The sequence below is a fragment of the Vidua chalybeata genome, chromosome 2 (genome assembly GCF_026979565.1).
Source record: "Vidua chalybeata isolate OUT-0048 chromosome 2, bVidCha1 merged haplotype, whole genome shotgun sequence".
Classification (NCBI taxonomy): Eukaryota; Metazoa; Chordata; class Aves; order Passeriformes; family Viduidae; genus Vidua; species Vidua chalybeata.
Genome location: NC_071531.1, coordinates 39,111,717 through 39,132,941, shown reverse-complemented (window position 1 = coordinate 39,132,941; position 21,225 = coordinate 39,111,717). Strand labels below are relative to the sequence as shown.

The following is a 21,225-nucleotide window of genomic DNA, read 5'->3' as shown; positions in this document are numbered from 1 at the left end:
TTTGCCTCATGCAGAAAGTTTCCTCTTTGAAGTGGTTCCTTCCCTCCTCACCCCGCCGGGTGGGAAGGGGGAACAATTGTGGAGATCTAAAGCCAGCCAGGAATGCTGAGCTGATGGCTTTCCTGCCTGCCCCCTGCCCGCACCCCTGCACACATTCCTCTCTGCCCCTGCCCGCACCCTGACCGAATCCCAGCTTGCCTCATCCACATCTCTGCCCGCCCCTTCCCTACCCCCTCCCAGCGCACTGCCTGCCACAGCCCACACTCCTGCCTGCCACTGCCCGGCTCCCTGCCCGCATCCCTGCCCGGCTCCCTGCCCGCATCCCTGCCCGGCTCCCGCCCGGCCGTGCCGTGCCTATCGTGGCGGGCGGCCCTGGCTGCAGTTCGCGGGGTGGCCGGTGGGTGTCGCCCCGGCCCCGCTTTCCCGCCCGGCGTGGCGAGTGCGCCGGGCCCGGCGAGAGCGGGGGGGTCACCGCAGAGCCAGCCGTGACCGTCCCACCCCACGGAGTGTCCGAAAGAGAGACATTTCCACAGAGACACGACGCGGTTTAAAAGCGTCGGGTGCTTTGGGTTTGGCTTTTCGGGTTTGGTTTGGTTTGGTTGTTTTGGTTTGGTTTGGTTTGGTTTGGTTTGGTTGTTTTGGTTTGGCTTGGTTTGGTTTGGTTTGGTTTGGCTTGGTTTGGTTTGGTTTGGTTTGGTTTGGTTTGGCTTGGTTTGGTTTGGTTTCTTTACCGAGGGGGTTGTCAAGTTCTTCCCGCGTGGGGAGTATTCCCCTCCCTTCTCCTGAGCGTGGCGGGCGCCCTCCGACTTGTGTTGCCAAAGCGGCTGCTCGGAAAGGGCGCGATTCCTTCCCATCACGCTGCTTTAGCAAGTATGGAAATGCCACCGGTAACAGCGAAAAGGGGAAATTTTCCCCTTTCGAGGTGCAGGTGTGCAGGTGTTCGCTTGCCATAGGCAGCAAGGACAAGAAATATTTACATCTTGCTACAGATCATCAATGCACATGAGCAAGAACTCCCTGCCTGGCTTGGACCAGCCAGTGAGATACAAGCTCAAGTATCAGTGAGATATTTGCTCTTTTGCAAAATACACACTCAAACCATTTTTATCCCTTGAAGTTTCTTGCATATCTCACAGGCACACTTTTTCCCAGTCTAGGATTGTTTTCTTAGAGTACTGTGATTTCTCCCTCTTCTTTTTCTCCTTTAAAAAACCAAAACCAACCAAAAAAAACCCCACCAAACCCCACAAAAACCAAAAGCAAAACCCAACCAAAACAAAACGTAAAACAAAAACAAAAAAACAAACGAAAACAAAACAAAAAAAACCCCCACCCCAAACAAAGCAAAACAAAACTCAAAGAAAAATACTTCTAAACATTTTCCTATGTTATGGGCTATTCACGTTTTGCAATGTACTCCCAGTAATTTGCAACTTTTGAAAGCCGGGCATTGTTCATCTCAATTTATTGAAATGCACAGATATGTTAAATAGGAAGGGAAAGAATCCCAACCCCAGTGACTTCTGTTTGGCTGCATATGCAAAGAGAGGGCAGCTTGACTCTTCCCTCGGCGTTTGTTAGTCACATCCTCTTGGCCATTGTTTTGCTGTTTGTGCTGGGAATCCAATTTATTTAATGGTAAAGAGCCAGGAGTTGTTTGGTGGGTTTTTGGATTTGGTTTTGGTTTTGTTTTTCTTATTCCACTTATTTTGAGCTGATCTGAGAAAGCAAAAAAAAAAAAAAAAAAAAAAAAGCCATGCCAAGGAGCAGCTCTCGAAGGGAGCTCTAGTCGCCTTGAGGGAGGGATGAGGATCTCCTAAGTGACAGCATACAAAATATACAGCATTGTTACACTTCCTTAGTAATTTTTGGTTATGTATTTTATTTTTTAAGATCTTAAAACCCATCCTGTGGATAGGTGGTGAAAACTTGGCCGTTATTTCAGACACTGGGCTGCATGTACAGTATTTCTTTCCTTTCTGGAAGCCTTAGGAGGTGGTCCCCTGGCTGCTGTAGGTTGCCTGTTTCTTGAAAATCTAAGTCCCCCAGAAAAACTGTTTATAGCAACAGGCCTGTTTCCAAAGTCAAGGGGGGGAAGGAGGGGCCATCACTTTCAAATTACCTTTTTTTTTTTTTTTTTTTTTTTTTTGGAAAACAGAAACAAATCAGTTCCTTGTGAGAAAGGTGTGAGCTGCCTAAATTGGGAAACTGTCCTGTCTTTGAAAGTTCACAAATCCCAAAATTATTTTATTAAAAAGGACATCGAGGAACAAATTTCTGATGTTGTTATGGCAACAGAAATAGTTGGGTGGCAATGTGGGTATCCAGAACGTCAAGATTGTAAGAAACCAGCAAAATAAGAAGCGTGTTGTATTTGGAAAAACAAATTGAACGATGGTGGCCAAGTCTTACACTTCTTTCATTCAGAGTAATCCCCATTTTCTTCTGTCCAGCCATGTCGACAGTGCCTTAACGAAGGTGCCAGCAAGTCATTACAGTATTTATTGCCCTTAAATGTGACCTGAGATTTCACTTTGTTATTTTTTTGCCGTTGACATACTAGAAGGATATTTCCTTATGTTTTATATTTACTCCTTCTTCAGTGCCTCCAACTTTTTTTTTCCTTTCTTTTCTTTTATTTTTTTTCTGCCTTTCTGTAGCGACACGTGCTCCAATCCCTTTTTGTCGCCGCATTCCCTACCTCGCCTGCCACAGAACCGTCAGCAATCCCCCTGTAAAAACACCCGGACGTGCTCCCCTTAAACCTCCGCGATATTAAAATTTCACCACCCGCTTTCATTTCGTTCTAGCTGAGGGAGCCCTGAAACCGCAGCCCCGTATCCCCTAGTTTAGAAACAGTCAAAGTATTTGGGAAGCTCGCGGGTCCCTACTGTAACACGCCTCAGGGACCTTTTGTACAGCAGCCGAATGAGATGAATTTGCCAAGTTTCAAATTTCAGGGGCAGGCAAGACATTTGTAAGTCGGTGGTTTTGTTATTCTGGAAAAGTTTTCTGATTTGCAGGCTTTTTTGCAGGCTTTTTTTTTTTTTTTTCCCTTTTACCTTACTTTTAATAAAAAGGAGATGGGATGTGACATTAAGCAATTTTACAGCATTAGCAGCTTTGGGCTGTAAACAAAAACAAACGAATCCCGCTTACTTTCAGGCTCAGAAGTTTGCTGTCAGTTGGTCCTAAACTGGGGACTCGATCCTACGGGACATTATTCAAGCAAAACACGGCTTGAAGTCTCGGAGAGTTGTGTCTGAGTAAGTACCCGGGAATCAGCCCCTCTGCCTGCTGGAAAAGAGAAGTGCTGGTTATCTCCTTTTAAAGTTCTTTAAAAGAATGTGGTCTTTTAAAATGCTGTTGCAGACTTCATCCTAAATCTTTTGATTTGCTTTCAGATTGCCTTGCAAAGGCAGCGTTCCTGATGCAAAAACTGGAGAGCAAAAGAGAAATTAATGGGTTTTTTTTGAGTAAGGCTGGGGTTTTTCTTTTACATTTAAAAACATCTCCCCCTCCAAATAAAACAAACCAAAAAAGCCTTTTATTGAAGCATCTGATTTTAATTTGATGTGATTTTTGTTTCAAGGTTCTTTTAAAAATTAAAACATATCCCACTCAATGATTTGAGCTTCAATTTTCAGCATTTTACAATGTAAGATTACTTGACATTATTTAATTGGACATGAGGGTGTAATACAGGAATTTCCGTTATGTGATGGATTAATTGTTTTCCTAATACTTTAAAGGCTGAGATCCAAACATTTTTCCATTCTATTGCAAAATTAACTGCAATAAATCTGTCAGACCCAATTATTCATTTAAAACATTCCACACTGATTAAATCTGCACATTTGCCTGCGTGCAAGTGCGAGCGAGGGAGAGGAGGTGTGCGCGGAGGGGGGAGTCCAGGCTTATTCCCTCTCCTTCTCAAAACGGCAGTGGTGTTAGAAACGAGTCTTTTAAATTTAACCTGGAAAATGTGAATAGTTAAATAGTCTAACGAGAGGATGAAGAATATACGGATGCGTGTCTCTGAGCCTCCCTGCCATATCTCCTCCTCACTGCCAGATCCGGACAGGCAGAAGCATCACATTTGGATATTTGATGCTGTTTGAAAAGATCATATTTTACTTCTAGTGCGATGGGGTTCTTGATTTTTGGGGTTTTTTTTGTTTTGTTTTGTTTTCTTCAGTTTGTTGATGTTTTCAAAGTCTCTAAACAAAGTCAGATGTGTTAACAGTCTTATTAACAATGTTAAAATGGAATTAACAGCTTGTGGATACCTCGGGAGTACAATAGCATGTCAGCCTACCCTGCCCCCTTATAAATCGCGTCCCGCTGTCTTTCTTTTGTTTCGTGCCCAATCAGCAAACTAAAGTTTTGTTGAGACAGAAGGGCAGTTCAAGTGTTCCTGCTCCGGCGGAGGAGGAGCGGCGGTGGGCTTTCTCCTCGTCCCCGGCGAGGCCCCCATGTGAGCGAACGAGCGAGCGGGGAGACGGAGCAACCCCCAAACCTGCAGGCAGGGCTCTGCTGACCCGCCTGCCTCCCTGACCTCTGCCGTCCGGTTTTGTCAGTTTAAAAGGCTTTGCCGAGGTTGTAGTTTACTTTTATGGGCCTTTCAGCGCGGCTACAAAAGCTTTTGTTTATTTTAGATGAAGCGCGGTTCAGATTTCTATTAATCTTTATATAACTTCGGTGGCTTTGCCTCTTCTGTAAGAGTTCGTAGCTGAAATGGTGCCGTGCCTGGTCTGAGGCAGCCAACATCGGCTGGGTAATTACAGTGAGTATGGGGACTTTGAGAAATAATTTGCCTCTGAGTGTGGAAATTTGCACCAACACATGCTGTTGTTTAACTCGATTTCACCATCATTTGGGCTAAGCGCTAAGGAAAGACTTTTGTTTTACCTTTTACTTGCTCGAGTTTTTACTTTTTTACAATAGAACTCTTCAGAAGCATTGCCCAGCCAATTTCAGCGTTCAGTGCAAAGCGAACATTTAAGAAGATCTAAATTTTTTCATGTGGCTAGAATAACCTTGGGTTAATTTGCATAGAAAATGTATGGGGAACTCTTAAGTGTTTTCCTTTATGGTAATTATATTTTTACTCCTTTCCTCAAAGAATCTCCAAGTATTTACAATTCCTCCTAGAAGAGCAGAGCACTACCAGGCAGGTGTGCATTTCAAGTCCGTTTACCAGTCAAAAAACTGCAAGGCGCAGACAGGTTGTAGTTCACCTAAGGACTGCAAAATATTCTCAAGCCCAAAATGGAAAATGCAGTCCCTTTTGTTGGGGTACTCAGACCCCACGTGCCTTCAGCCAGCCCCACAGGCTGCCCCAGCTCTGACATTCCCACCCCACTTGTCTCCCTGGCCCCACAGCTGCCCACTGTGCCTGCTGGAGATGCACCTGTGCTCCGTGGTGCCCCAAAGCAGGCAGTCTCCGGGTCCAATGGATGCTATCTGGAGCACTAGCTTTGTCTTGGTCAGCCCCTTGTACTGTGCCCTCTCTGAAGTAATTTGGCCAAGCTGTACTATGCTCTTCCCCTGCTGTCCTTGGGCTTCCCAGTGCTGGCTCCCCCTGTGTTCCCAGGTGCATCCCACAGATTAAGGTGCTCTGCTTCTGCTTTCCATGTGGGTAGCAAAGGGATGCTTGGTGTCCAGTGTCAGAGCTGCAGCTGGACTGCCTGGCCCTACTTGTCTCTTTCCTTTCTTGTGTGTGTTCACCCTCAAACCCCAGCTTAAATCCCTGCTGCCCTCCCTTCCCTACCCTTCAGTTTACACAGCTGTTCTGTAAACGGAGGAGATGATACCAAATGCAATGCAAATGGATTGGTAGCCTGTGGGCCATTTGATTCCACTCTGGTGCACACCAAGCATGGCTTGCCCACCACAACACATGAAAATGTTTACCCTTTCTGCAGATTGTGTCCTTGACAAGGTGTGCAGTGATGAGGATTGAGTTAATTATTTTCTTAACTAGCCAGTACAAAACCTCACTCACAGGGAAATTTATACCAGTTTTGCGCTTATAAAACCCAGTATATGGTCTTAATATGAAAAGAACCGGAGTGATAAAGACTAAATTATAGAGGAAAAAAAATATTTTATTAGTGGTATAGCTTAATTTACTGTATTGAAAAATTTATATTTAATAGGCCATACAATAATATGAGAATATATACAATATAATATTTTTTCAGCTTATCTGAACTGCTCTGTGCCTATTGTTGCACTCCAAGGGTTTTATATCAAAAATCTACAGAAAAAAGATGCATTTTCATCTTATTTTAAAGTTGATGAAGCTGATGAAACTGATGAACAAAGAAAAATTTATAATTATGTGCTGGTTTATTTATAGAGAAAAAAATGAATGCCCATTTTTGGGAAGCAGATTAATTTTTATGCAACATCTGCTGAGAGAACAAACACATTTTTTGTCTGACTCCTAGGAAATTCATAAACACTGTTTATTGAGAAAATATTTGTTGTTGATTGAAATGGTGCATTACAAAAATTACATTAGTGCTTTGCACTTTTTGAAATCTTCCAAAACCTGGGCATCTCAAAGTGTCTCAGAGAAGCAGTGCTCCCAGGAAAGGCGCTTAAGAGTGCCTGGGTGAGCTCCGCAGGTCACCCACTGCACATGGGTGCTGCGCTTGACATCGGCATCCCCATCACCGAGGCATGGCCTGCCCATCAGTGACTGTGCTTCTGTCATTGTGGTGGTGAATCTCATTTATTTTAGTAGCAGACTGACAGCAATGGAGGAGTGCAGAGTAGCAGGGCAGCCCTTGCTGGCTCACCTTCACGGGGCACCAAACCCAAACATCAGAGGTGCTGAGACCTCCCCGTGGAGTGACTTCAACAGACTGGTGGCTGCTGCCTGCTGCTTGCCAGCATCCAGCCCTGGCATCATTTTGTTGTACAGAAGCTTGGTCTCATGTGTGATTTTTCCAGGTTCCTTAATTTCTCTAGTTATAGAGAGATCATCCTCCTGCTAGAAATCTCCTGAAAGAAGATTTAAGAATAACTACACTTCCCCTTTCTTATTTCTGTTCTTTATCATTTGTAGCAAATTCCTACGTTGGGGAATATAGTACAGTTTGTTAACTTTTAATGTGTGGAAGTTTTGTATATGGAGCTATGTGGAAACTCATTATCTGTATTGTCATCTCGATGAGCTATCAATGATGCCCACAGGAGTTTGCACGAGTTTGCTGAAAGGAGACCCCTACAAACTACATAACACTTTTTTTTTTTTTTTAAAAAAGAAAGAACAAGCAAATATAGTGCCACTTATTTAAAAGCAATTTTAAATTACAGAATATATTATCTATTTGCTTGCCCATTTGGGTCCAAATAATTCTTATACAAAGTTGTACACTGGAAATTGCACCATAAGAACAGGGTCAAAGAAGTGCTACATTCTTGATCCAGAAGAATGTACCCACATATTCTATGTTACAAGTGCAAAGAGGTAATTAACCTTTACTGAAGGTAAAATCAAGATACTGAAAAAAAATATATCCAGGATGTAGCCTTTATACAAATGTCTCTATTTGAAAGAAGCTAAAATATTATACAGTATGATGCTATCTTTTAGTAAAGTCTAAAGCTACTAACTAGTATATTTTGGTCATGTTTCCTGCTGGTACTTCTGGGGAGCCTCTTGCAGCTGTTGGAGGTAGGCAGGATAGGAAGAAGGACTCAGTTTTAGTGAAAAGTGGCTACACAAGAGAGGTGGTGGTCACTTGTTGTCTGGAAAAGAGGATGAGGCAGAGTCAAACCCCTTGGAGAAGCCCCTTCCGTAAGACCTCAGAAAAGACCCACAGATGTCCACAGAAATCTTTCCTTTGCCCTTAACAATAGGAAAAGTTGTGGCTTTGGAGGAGGAGGAGCGGGTATGGCTTTGATGGGTGCCAATTTTGGGCTTTTTCTTCTTACCCAACCTGTGTGCGTGAGCTCCACAGAGGTTGGGCCAGTGAGGGGGTATGGGTATGTGCCAAGGGCAGAAGCTGCCAAGGATGGAATGTCCCATCTTTCCTACAGAGCAAAAGAGGCACCGTGACACAGAGAGCACTGTCCTGAACACTGGGACACGATGGTGCTTGAGAACCAGACTTTGTCCATTCAATCACTTGCCTGGTGCTGAGCTGAGCGGAGGGAGGCACTTGAATCAGACTCCCAGGAATTTCACCAGAGTATTTCTCACCTCTATACTTAAATCTACCTGGCTAAGCCTTTCTGAGGCAAATAGTTGTGTTCATATTCAGTGTTCACCTGTCCTGGATGATTTATTTACCTTTCCATGCCAGAAAAGTTTTACTGAAGACATCCTGCAGGTTAACTAGTTGCAGGTGACTTGTTTTGCATAGCTTCTGTCCTTGCAGCGAGGTGTCCAGAGGAAGGTGCAACCGAGGAGGCTGCATTTCATCCACAGGCAGATCTGCGATGGGGCAGGTGCAGGTGAGCCGTGGCTTAGGAAAGGAGGGAAGTTGTGGGTTCCAGAATGGCACTTTGGCTTTCCCAATCAATGGAAGAGTCCTATCACATAAATTCTTTACTATCACTTTATTTCTATGAACACATACTCACGGTATGAAACAGCAATGCTGTTTCACAATATGTGATCTGTATAGGTGTACCTCTCAAGGGATTTTTCCTTAGAGGAATAATACTTTAATAATGTATATAAAACGTATGAGATGAATTTTGAAGATGTAATACTTTGAAGTCTGTATTTTTTCCTATTGCAAGATGATTTCTAGATTGGAAACTTGAGAAAACCTTGTAAATGAGGCTGCTGGTTTATTTATTTATTTGTTTCATTTCAGCTGAGACAGATGGGATTCTCGGATCATGCACTGTTAAGCCTTCCTTTGGAATTCGCGCCACTGTGGCCACAGAGCCCAGATGGTGCTTAAATCTGTCATTTTTTAACAACCCGACTTTCTTAATTTTATATCCAAACACATTGAGCATTCAAAGTGATTAATTACTGTCCAGATATGTCTGTGCTGCAGCAATTTACTCATATGTGCCAAAGATCATTTCGTTTTGGAGTAGGTAGTTTGGTGAGGGCTGAGTGGGTGGCGAGAGACTCACCAGCAGACACTTTATGTTGGAGGTAGCAGCACAGTGCTCCTCGTATCCTCCTCCCATGGCAGCAGCTTAGCAAAAAGTTTCTGTGAGTAAAATGGAGTTTTTGTTCACGTGGACATTTTACAGCTTCTCTAGGGAATTTTCACTATTGCATGGAAGTTTCGCACCAAATCTTCTACTTCCCATCAAAAGGGAATTTTTTGTTGCCTGACACATACCAACATTATTTTTTCAGGATTTTAACTGCAGACACTAGAGGCATGGCCAAGATTGTAATGGCCAAGTATTTAGCAAGAGAAAGCTGAAGAGTTTACATCAAGAAGCAAGACCTTGCTCCAGAGGGTTTTGTTTGGGTTTTTTTTTAAGTGGTTATTTTTCTGGAGGACTTTAAATATTATTTGCAAGTTTAACACTTGCATTCATTTTCATGTTTGCAGCAGGCTGCCATCAATTTTTCAATTCTGGAAATTAGGGAAGATCTGATGCTGCATGGTCCATGCCATTCCAGCTTTACAGCAGACATCAATATAGCCTGTCAAAATCCTTGAACCTGTGCCCTTTGACTGAGCACCATTAGGCAACCACCAGAATAACCAGAAGGTTATTCTTGGATGTTACTGTATATTATTAATTTTGTTGTGTGGGTTTGGTGCAGATGGAAGTGCAGTTTCAAAAATCCCAGAGAAGTGGGAGCTTTCTCCAGCCTTAAGTCAACCAGAGATTCTAGAACTTCCCTCTCCTTTGTGAAGGAATTGTGGTGCTTGTGCTATGTTAAACACCAGCAAAGCAAATGTCTAACTATTCCCATGCTGGGGGACACTGGTCAGAGTCAGGCTGTGTCACTTCTTCACACACTCTTTATACTTACGCAGTCTAAACTGTTCATGTCTTACCCGTTGTGCATGCCACTGCTGAAGGCCACTTTGTGCTCAAGAGCAATTTGCACTTCTTTAAGGTATAGAAGTCTAGCAGTGATGAGTTTGGGCTCTTCTCAAAAACGAAAGGAACTGCTCCTCACCATATCAATACACTTTAAAAGGAGAGTGAGAGTGTGGTCAGTCTGAATGTTCCCAATTTGATACTGTGGCTTCTGTTATTTAACATGCTGCTGTAGAAGACTTTTGTTCCACAAGCAGATACATCTTGGAATAGACATTACCCTTGTTACATTTCAGTTGAATTTAATTACCATTAGTAATTACTGACTGGTGTCACTGTTGCAAAATTGACAATTAATATTAAAAAGCTAATGTATAGGATTAAAAAAAGAAAGCTCTTTGGAGGAGGGAGGTTCCTCACCACCAAAGCCCAGTGCTGCATCATAGCATTGCTTCTGGAGCAGTGAACTTCACCTCTTTCACGTCCAAATTTTCCTTCCATCTTCTAACACATTCTAGGAGGTCTTATAGTAATTATATGAAGTTGCAGCAATGCTTTGATTTTTCTTCTTCTTCTTTTTTTTTTTTTTTTTGTGGTTTATGATTTAATAAGGCAGGGGAATACGGAGCAGGCTTTGTTTTTAGGAGGAGAGATTTATTGGCTTTCTGGGTAAGGAGTTCAAGTTACTGTGTGTTTCCTCACTCTCTTACTGGTGATACGGGTATCTAACATGATATTTTTCATACAGACTAAGGGTTAGAAAGGATTTTATTTGCTCCTTTCTGGTTTGTACTCTGCAGTGTACTGAGACGTGCTTGCAAAGACACCTTTTATAGCATTGAAATATTTGGTTAAATTTTAATGTAAGTTATAAACCTATAGTTTATATAAAACGGATGGATAAGCCCTTAACCTAACCCCACTAGAAAAAATCTGCTCTGCATAATTAGTACTACATTAGAATAATTCTGGTTAGTATTCCTTTTTTTTTTTTTCCCTATTTTTTTATTTTTATAAATAATTCAACTTCATAACAACTCTATAAGCTATAGATAACATCAAATTAATTGCATGAAATCAAATAAAATTAATTAAATCTTAAGTTTCCATTAAGAGAATCCCAGTGGTGTGGTAGAAACTTATTCTTCACTCAGAAGGTTCAGTTCTCTGCTCATGTTGCTTCTGGGTACCTAAGTTTCAGTAGCCCATTAAGTGCCTGTACTAAGCATCAGCAGTTACTTCTGCACTTTCTAGGTGCCCCTAAAATGTAATAATTGTAGTTTTTAGACAATGGAAGAGATAGTTTTGTGATTTTTTTTGCTATCTTTTATTTAGTAGAAACACAGGTAAATTTACATCTCTAGCTTCAACCCTATTTTGTCCTTCCTGTATAAAGAAAAATGCCTTAAGTTCCATGGGAAAGTCCTGATTTCCATTCCCTTTATTTGCAGGTACATATAGAAAATCATTGTACTATAGAAGAAGTGCTACCAGGTGTGCACTTTTCAAAATACTTCATGACAATTTCACTCTGAGTGAAATTACTGCTGTTGACACATTAATATTGCATGTTTGGTTTTGACACAGAGATAACTTGGAATATCTCTACACCATCTTCCTTAAATCTTGTTAGCCAAAGAGTGACCTGGCATTGCTCACCACCTTCTGACACTTCAGATTCCTAAGTGTGTTTCCTCCTTGGTATGTACTCCTCAGGAAATCCAGAGGTTTGATCTGTCTGCTCAAAATATAGAAGTCTTTTGGAGAAGTAAAAGTTAAACCAAGTTATCTAATGAAAATTCCATAATATAATAAAAGGGATGAAACTCCCAAGACCTGGGTTCCTATTCACCTTTAAAAAAGAGCACATTTCACAGACTCACAGAATCACAGAATGGTTTGTTTCGGAAGGAACCTTAGTTCCAACCCCCCTGTCGTGGGTAGGGACACAGTCTGCTAGACCAGGCCCTGAGCACTTCCAGGGATGGGGCATCCACAGCTCCTCTGGGCAACCTGTGCCACTGCCTCACCACTCTCACACTCTCACACCACTCTCACTCTCACAGAGTCATCAGATTCATCTTATTTCAAATCTGTCAGCTTCTATCTTGGTTATTCAATGCTGAAGGACAATATTCCTATCAAAATCTATGTTAGGCTATGATGCCATTTTCACCAGTACTCTGTCAGGGCATGATATAAAACTTTAATGGGAAAAACTGCAAAACAATTTGCTTTTTTTCCGGAGCATACTTTTGTCATGGGAACAAAACATGGTGAGGAAAAAGGGTACCCACTCTGCCTAGGGCTCCTCTCTCCTTTCTCTGGGAGCACTTCTTCCCAACACCCCAAATGCTGGACTCTCCAGGATGCTGCTCTGATCACTAGAAAAAAAGCTGTCTTTCACAAGTGAGTCTTTTAAACCTTTTGCTAATGAGTTCCCAAGTGCTTTTTGGCCGTAGATATTAAAGCTTGTGTGTTTGCGATTTCCCTGGCAAGCTGCCGTTCGTAAAAAGGATATAGTGTTTTCTTGGTCCTTTGCCCACAGTAATTTTGCAAGGAACTGTAAGTGCATTTAGTACATGTCATTCATTGGAGAGAAGTCATTGTAATTGCATTTGATCACAATCAGTTTATGGCTCTTTTATCATGTTTTCATGCTGCATATCTACTCAAACATCATAGCAAAACTTAATGGCTACTGTTTTACTTCTGCGTAAAACATTTTATGGCCTTTCTGTGCAGCACACATTAGGTTTCAATCACCATTGCCCCATAGAGAGAGAAAAAAGTTGGATGAAGAACTATCAAAAGTCCTTAACTACATAAAATTTTATTTTAGGTCAACTTCCCATAAAAGATATTAAATGTATTTTGTGGTTTATTCTGCACGTTAACAATTTTAGAGGAGCTGCAATATTTCGGGGGAAGCAGTATGAAAGGGGGAAGTTAATTCACAGAAGATGTTTTACATTTGGGGTAGTTTTCATTTGTAAAAGGATGGATTTGAATGTGGAAGGGGTCGCTGGAGAGTACTGCTGGTGCATTCTTGAAGCAGCTTTAAAAGCTCGCTGTTGCCTCCACAAAATTCAGATTTCTGAAATTCTGCTGAACCCTTTTAATCATTGCTTTAAATTTTTGATGTTCCATTCATAAAACCCAGCACAATTCTCGTGCCTCAAATTATATCTTTGGCTGCCTGAGTGCTGCCGAAGTTCCCAGCTGAAAAGTTTAATTAAAAGGGAAACTTTGACATGCTGCTGAGAAGATTAGTTCGCATTAGAATGGTGAGATAAAAGAAAATTTACTTCTAATCTAATTAACACCAATTAAAAGATGTAAAAGAATTTGCATCAGCCAATTGTTAATTATGCATCAATTTGCCTTTCCTGTGACAAAAAAAAAGCAAAACATGACCTGTTTTGTTTTAGGATACCTACAGTGTGATGATATTGCCACAGTGATTTTTCATGTGAATTGGCTAAGATGGTAACACTTGCTTTGCATCGTCCTAGTGCTTTGGTTTGTGTTCAAGACTTCAGCAGAAGGTTATTTCAGCTTAATTGGTCTGTAACTTGACAACTGTATGTAGGGATGATGGAAACACACAAAAAAAAAATCCCAGTTTGACAGAAATCTATTGCGTGTACGTATATGCTTCTTCTCCTTAAATATGATAGCTTGGAGGTGTGAGAGGGGCATGCCTGTCAGCTTCAAAGTTTGTCTGTGTATTCGCACATGCTTATATTTATCTTGATTCATGTTTTTAAGATTATAGCTGGGATTGTCTGGTAATAAACATGGGTTTATTCCACGTGTCTTGACTGTGCTTTTATGAATGATGTAGTATTTTGGGAGAAGTGGTATGGCTAGTGAGCTTCTCAATTTGCTTCCAGGTGGAAGGCTGAAGGTATTTCATCACTGTATGGAAGGCACTTGCTGCATGCTTAAAATGTTCTTTTTTTTTGTTTTATGTGCACTTGATTTTTTAAAATTTGCTTCTAGTTTTGTTTTGGCACCTTTACAATTTAAACAGGGTGTTGAGTTCAGTATGAAGAGAAGACCTAGAGAAGACTAGGGAGTAAGTCCTGGTGTAGCCAGGTGGAGGTCAACTTCTTCTTCCAGGCAGCGAGTCCATGACAGAAAATGGCCTCAAGCTGCACTAGAGGGGGTTCAGGTTGAGCATCAGGAGGAATTTCTTCACAGAAAGCGTTGTTAAACATTGGCATGGACTGCCAATGGAGGTGGTGGAGTCATCTTTCCTGGAGGCACTTAAGAAATCACTGAACATGGCACTTAGTACCATGGTCTAGTTGGCAAGGTGATGATCAGTCAAAGGTTGGACTTGATAATCTCAGAGGTCTTTTCCAACCTAAATGATCCTGTGATTCTGTGATTCTATGACTAAGTTGTTTACATTCTGTTAACTACTTTTATTTTGATTGAGGTTCTCATATTACTATTTTTTATATAAAAGTACTTTTTTTTGGTAACACAATTCAGACACGCAATTAGTTTATGATCTTGGTTGCTGCTTGTGCCATCAGTAACCTGGAGGTAAATTTAATATAAGTTTCCTGAATTCATGTTTATTTTATTATCTTACTCACTGCTTATCTGTGCAGCTGGTAGTGTAGATACAGTTTGCCTTCAATGTGGCGAGCCTAACAGGGTTGTGAGGATGTCCAAGCTCTAAGCAGAAAGGTCGGTGTGTCCAGAAACCAACTACAGAGGACAGCAGGTGTGTTCTGGGGTCTGAAAGCACAGTTATGTCAACCTGCTTTAGGAGAGACATATGGGAAGGGGATTTTATAGCCACATTGTAAGCAGTGGGGACAAAAAAAGACAGGGAACATGTCAAAGGGATTAGAAATATTTGTGTTATAGTATTGTTTGCAATCAAATGGTATAGAGTTGTAACAGTGTCTTAATTAAGAATTGCCCTGAATTTGCTCATAATATTCAAAAACATAAGTAATTACTTACTGTAAAAATGTATGAAGTGACTCTTCTGTGTGTCTTCGTGTTATGCCTTGCTGAGCTGTTCTTTACGCTTTAAATTTCCTTTTGTGAAAAGCATCACAAAGGTTCTTTCTAAAGAAAACAAACCAGGAGCTAGAACATTAAGAGTATATTATATATTTGACCAATCACTTTTATAAAGTCTGATGCAAGTCTTTAATCTGAGATCCTTGGAGAATGCTTTAGTTTTTAATATTTCTATGACCTTCTCCAGGGGACTGAAAATTTACTTTGAAGTAACAAAGTGGTGCACGGAGTTTTAGCAGTGTGATTCCCATTAAAGTCAGTAGGAGCCAGGTAGCTAAAACTCAACACAACTATGAAAACACACTCCTTGTGCAGTGTTAAGTAGTAAAGCAATTCTGTAACATGGCAGTGACATTTTACTGCATTTGCTGGCTTTATAGGTCCACTCAAGGCTTGCATTTTTACTGAAGTTTTACTGTTCAGTGAAAATAATAAAAGAATATTCAAAAGCAGGTGTAGGCTATTCTAATAAAAGGCACAGCTGTAGGAAAAAGCTGGAAAATTACCTATATTTTTAATGTGAAATGGCAACATTTATTTTGCAAACTCTAGTTTATCATCTGCAGACTGGCCATACTGAAAGCATTTGTTTGAGGTGCCTGAAAATATTTCACATTCTCTCAGCCCAGGACCAAAATCAGCCCGCGGTGACCAATGGTGCTGGTAGGTGATGGGGACTTCTCATCTCAGCCATGCTCCTGTCCAAGGAGAAAGATGAACCAGTGCTTCCCAGACATACTGACAGGCAAAGCAACCATCCAGAAGAGAAGCCTGATCTGATTAATACAATTTCTCTCTGAAATATCTCTACATTTGTTGAATATTTCTACAGAATAAGCATTCATTCAGTCTTTGTACCTCAGCAAAGGCAGAGCAGCTGGAGGGGTTAGTGCCCCCCAGCTCTAGCTGGGGTGGTGGGAACCTCCAAGAGGGCAAAGTGTTTTCTATTCCATGTTATTTCACCTATGGACCAGGAAGACAAAGCTTTCTGTGGAAATTACAGACATTTTCAAGACTTTCAACTGGAAATTCCAGTATTTAACTGGAAATTCTCGTATTCCAGTATTGTCCTGCTGATTTGTGTTGGATAGATCTCAAGGAAGTCTGTCACCACACTTTAATCATTGTCACCAGTTTCCAGTAGTGTGGCTTTACTTTCAGTTCATGCACTAATATTTTTAGTTTTGTTTGTCAAAGATCTCCATATGTGGTATTTTATATAAGCTAATGATTATACTCTAAACCCTGATGCAGTAAGTTTCATCCTGTATAAAACCTGTATGTATTATTTTGTGTTAATCATGATAGTCTGTCCTATGTTTCATTCTAGGAAAAGCAACCTATGAAATCAGAGGTATTGTTTATTCTCATTGATAACCTTTTAGCTCTTCTTGATTTGCAAGTGCATAGTTTGAGTCTGAATTATAAAATCGAATTGCTGCAATGCAATGCTGTTTTTTTTTTTTTTCCCCTCTGGAGCTACATTCAGAAATCCATAGGGTTGTCCTACACCTGACCATTTAGAAATAATTGATAATATAACATTGCTTGAGGAATGAGAGTATCACAATCTGTAAGCAAAAGACAATTCCATTTTTTTCTGCCAAGGTTGTATTTTCTTTGTCTGCTACTTTACAAGAAGAAAAAAGTGTCAAGAGGAGCTGGCAATTAGAGCTCCATTCATCTCCTCAAATATGGGCTTTGTCCATGCTGACCTTTGTCCAGTCTGAAGTACCTGGAACCAGCACATCTCCTTTGCTTTCATATGTCCAAAATCAAAACACCCTCTAAAAGGTCACAACACAATCAAATTGTTAAGTGCCAATGAATTTTAATTTACAACAGTGTGAGGCAAGAAGTCAGCTGTTCTATACATCTTTCCTAAAATCAGAAAGGAGGATTTAAAGCTTCCAAATCTTGCATTTCACAGCAAGGTTCAGTAGTCATCTGGACAGCCTTCTAATGACATGCCTACCTGAGCCTGCCATGCCCTCCTCATCAAGAAGCAGAGCTGTCTACCAGTGCTGCTGGCTGGGATGTGCTCCTTGCAGTGGTATTAGCTCACAGATGTTACTTCTGAGAGGAGTCCTCCAAGGTTCAAGAGAGGAGTGGAATATCTGATGAGGTGTATTGTCACAAAAGGTTGTTCAGGAAATAAGTTTATAGCTGGCTTATTGGGTTCACGGGAAGTACTGAAAAATCAAAATCAATTACTCCAGAATCTTGGGGCCTGAGTTCATCTCTGACTGACATGACAACAGCCTATAATACTCAAATGATAAATCTAGCCATTAACATGTGACTACAGCTTCTTGATATAGCCAATGATATGCTGACATTTTCATTTTCACCCCAAAATCGTGAAATATGCATAATGCATCACATTACCTCAGTAATACTGCAATTTTTATGCAGCTGGGTAAGTGTATTTATAGTATTCAAGTTATAGCATATCACATTTTATAGCATCAAGTGTTTTGTCATTAACACCATCATTTCAGCTTTTCTCAAGCTGACTAAAAAACTTCCAGAATTAAATAACATGGAAAGATAGCAGGTAGTACCCATACGTCCTTAATTTCCACATTTTTATTGTGTGGGTCTCAGCGCAGTTTACCAGGGTCTCCCCTAGTGGTTTTTCATAGAGAGGTAGTGGTAATTCATCTCCATAGAGCTCCCAGAAGCTACAGGCTACAGGATGTAAAATGACCCAAAGCACAAACTGCAGAGACAAAAAATCTGTGTCAAAGAGGGGTTTTGCAGCACTTCTGTTTTGAAACAGGACTCTGCATTGGACAGTCATAATGTTGACTTCCATGGGTCCATCATTCATGTGAAATAGATTCTCTGAGCTTTCTTGAGGGTTTTTTAAATACCATTTTCCTACCTTCTGAAGAGGCCATAATGGTGAAATACTGACTTGTACTATAGGAACCAATGCAGAAGGCCAAGGACTTGCTCCATTTTCCTCCTCTGCTAACCCACGCGTGTTTATATTGACCTGTTGGGAAATGTGTATTGATATTTCTTGCTGCATGACAATACAAAGTAACTCTTCTCATATGGTTAATACAAACTGATGTTTCTGTAATTTTATAATAATACAGTGTATGAGAGTGCATGTGCATGTGTTAAATTCAATTACTAGAAAAATCTTGCCTTTGATTTACAATACATGGCAAGCATCTGAAAAACAAGAAATAGTAGTATCATTACATTAGCTTGGTAGACTTTTCAGGCTTACAGATGTAAACAGATTATGATTTTATTTAATAGACTATTATTTTATCATTCATTTCTCTTTAATTGAGAAGTATTTTGAAATATGCAGAGACTGAATTGAATTTTCATTACATACCTGGTCAGGGATCAGTCTAAATGATTCTTTGGGCAGTTTGGGAAAAAAAAATACTCATTGAAGACTTGTTAAGTCGTGTGAGAATATGCATTAAATGCTTATCTCTCCTGTGGGTATGTAGGTATCAGCTACTTAGTTTACTGTGTGAGGTTTAATGCTTTTCTTCTAATTTCTAATGAACTTTACCACCAGACTACTTGATCATGACTAAGCCTATGAACAATGCAAATGGAATTGCCCCCTGATGGTGAGGAATGGGGCCCAGATGGCCCTTAAAAGGTGATAATTAGGAAATATAGCATATCTGAGTAGCTAGAAAGAGAGAAATTTGTTGAAGACAGTCAATCTGTTTGAAGCAATGGTCTTTCCCTTAATTATATAGATTTTCATTTAAAGCTGCTTTAAAGTAAATTTTCCCAGGAAGTTTTATTTGCAACTGGAAACTAGAAACCACTGATTCTGCTTCTCCCTGTTTTAAATTTGCTGTGGAATCTGTGCCATATTTTCTTCAAAATTTAGGTGACAGGCTGGCTGTGTGTGTTGAGGCAGTATTTTGAGTTGTAGGTATTCTTCTGCTGCAAAATGGCAGAAAAAATGGGAAGCACCAGAGATATAGATATTGGTATGTTGTAAAACATATATATTACCAGAATTCAACTGTAAACTGTGCTGGATGAGGGTTTACTTGCTTCTAGAATGATTTGTCACTGGTTTAAGTGTTTCATTGCCTTTTGGGAGTTTCATTAAAACTCGGATTTTTATTTCTCTATTTAACTTTATAACTTTATTAAAACACTGTCATTTGGACATATATTGTTGCTTTATATTATGGCTCAGATGCTAATGAAATAGTACCACAGGTTGTTTAAGGCTTTCCATTGTAGCTCTCCCTTTACAGCTACCTTATGAAATGAGGTTTTATGTTGATTGTATTTGCTGTGTTGTGAGAAAAATGCCTTTGGGGAGGGGACATCCATATTGCTAGCTTCTGGGAGGATGCCACGGGGGAAGGGTCAAGTTCTCTGTCAATCAAAGCTATTAATTTCCTACATTCAGTAAACCCTGTCCCTGAGAGTGATGTGACTCAAGAAAATATCAAAATTTCAGAGAACAGGTAAATAGATATAAAGGGAGAGCCACATTACATGCTCTTTAACATACACACATCTTGACTTGAATTCAAGTATTGAACACAAGCCTGTGGGGAGTGGTTAGCAGTAAAATGGCCTGCTTGTCCCAAGCTTATATCATGATTCACCATGTCAGAAATAATTCTTTATTACAAAGGTTTGGAGCCTTGCAGACTGTGTTTTAATGCTGTGAGAGGGGACAGACTTGCTGACAAACTAGGGAAGGTGCTCCAGGAGGATTATTTTGTTCTGTACAATTTTTAATTCTGTCTCGTATTTTGTGTTTTAGGAAACAGTAGCACATTCTGACTCTGTCATATTGAAATGGAAATACAGGGCTCAGCAGTCACTGTATTGCTTGGGCCCAAAAGTGCTCTGATCATCATTGCCTCCCTTGTGTTGTGTGTTGTCCTTGGTTTCTAAATGCATTTTCCTCAGCTTCTTGTGGGCTGAATTGGATCATTGAAAGGTCAAGTTTCTAGATCTTTAAATATCAGTGCATTACTGGTTCCTCTACTGCTGGAGCATCCTCTTGCTAGGAACAAAAATCTAGTGCTAAAGAAAAGCCTGCCTGAGAGGAAAGTTACAGGAAAATATTTTCTCCTTTTTTTTTTAAATTTTCTTATTTCCAAGACTAAGGTAGTCTAGTGCATAGCAGGATATCTATAGTCAGCTACCACTTCTATGTCTGGAAGTCTTACTATGAAAAGTAAAAATATTTCCAAGACTTTGAATACACTTACTTGATGATACAGATAATATTAAATGGCAGTATTAATATGAAGTGCAATTCAAAACATAGTCTTTGTTGCCAGTTTGTGGTAGGTTAATCTGATATTGTTGTAATAGATCCATAAGTTGCTCATCAGGCTGATAGTTGTTTGAGCTCCAAGATTTTTCTTTTAAACTAAGTGTTTTGAAGCATGAACTCAAAGTTTGCAAAAGCCTCATTTTAGAAGAGTTTTAAAACTATTAGCTATTACATAGAAAACAATGTCAATTGTTAAGAATAGCTCTGGCTGGCAGCATTTAAATTCAAATGAATATAATTTTAGGAGACGTGACTACTGAAGTGCCAAAAATATACCAACTGTAAGTATGTGTGTGTGGACAGAAATAGTAAATAAACACAGCAGATTTTGTCCTCCCTACCTCACATATCACAGCGTACTGTAAATAAAAGTACAATTTCAGCAAGGCCTGTAGGAGTCACAATGTGCCTGACCCAGGAGTGGTCCAGACACAGACCCCACCAATCAGCATCCATATCTGGATGCAGCGTGCAAGCGAGAGCAGTCATGGTGAGAACTGCCTGTGGCCTTGCATAATTTAGATGATTTTGTGGGTGTTGGAATAGCACTGTGTATTTGGATAGAAGCAGTTTAGCAAACACTCAGAAGAGGTTCTTGTTCTTCTTGAGTGCGAATTTTCCACACGCTCAGCTGCATGTCCATCCGAAGCAAGCAGCACATCCAAGTGGATGGGGTTAAAGCAAAGGAGACAGTTGATGTCTGCACCTAAGGAGCTGTTTGCCTGTTCATCCGTTCCAGAAGTGACTTTCCTTTTGACAAGCCATGTGGTTATCTTCCCACTTTTCCTTCCTTGCTGCCTGCTCCAAGAGGCTGTGCCTCCTTCCCTGCCAAAAGGGAAAGCTTTGCTGCCACCCCATTGTGTCTCCCAAGTCTCTTGAGTGCTGCATTT

At 40.5% G+C, this 21,225-nt stretch overlaps 1 protein-coding gene across 1 annotated transcript in view; it reads left to right on the top strand.

Moving 5' to 3' along the window:
* The first annotated feature begins 2,394 nt into the window (after window positions 1-2,394).
* Window positions 2,395-21,225, top strand: part of CLYBL (citramalyl-CoA lyase) — a 132,743-nt gene continuing 113,912 nt past the window's right edge. Inside the window, exons 1-2 of the mRNA XM_053934729.1 lie at window positions 2,395-2,428; window positions 3,230-3,266. Coding sequence (XP_053790704.1) covers window positions 2,395-2,428; window positions 3,230-3,266 — 71 coding nt within the window. The remainder of the gene's footprint in view (window positions 2,429-3,229; window positions 3,267-21,225) is intronic.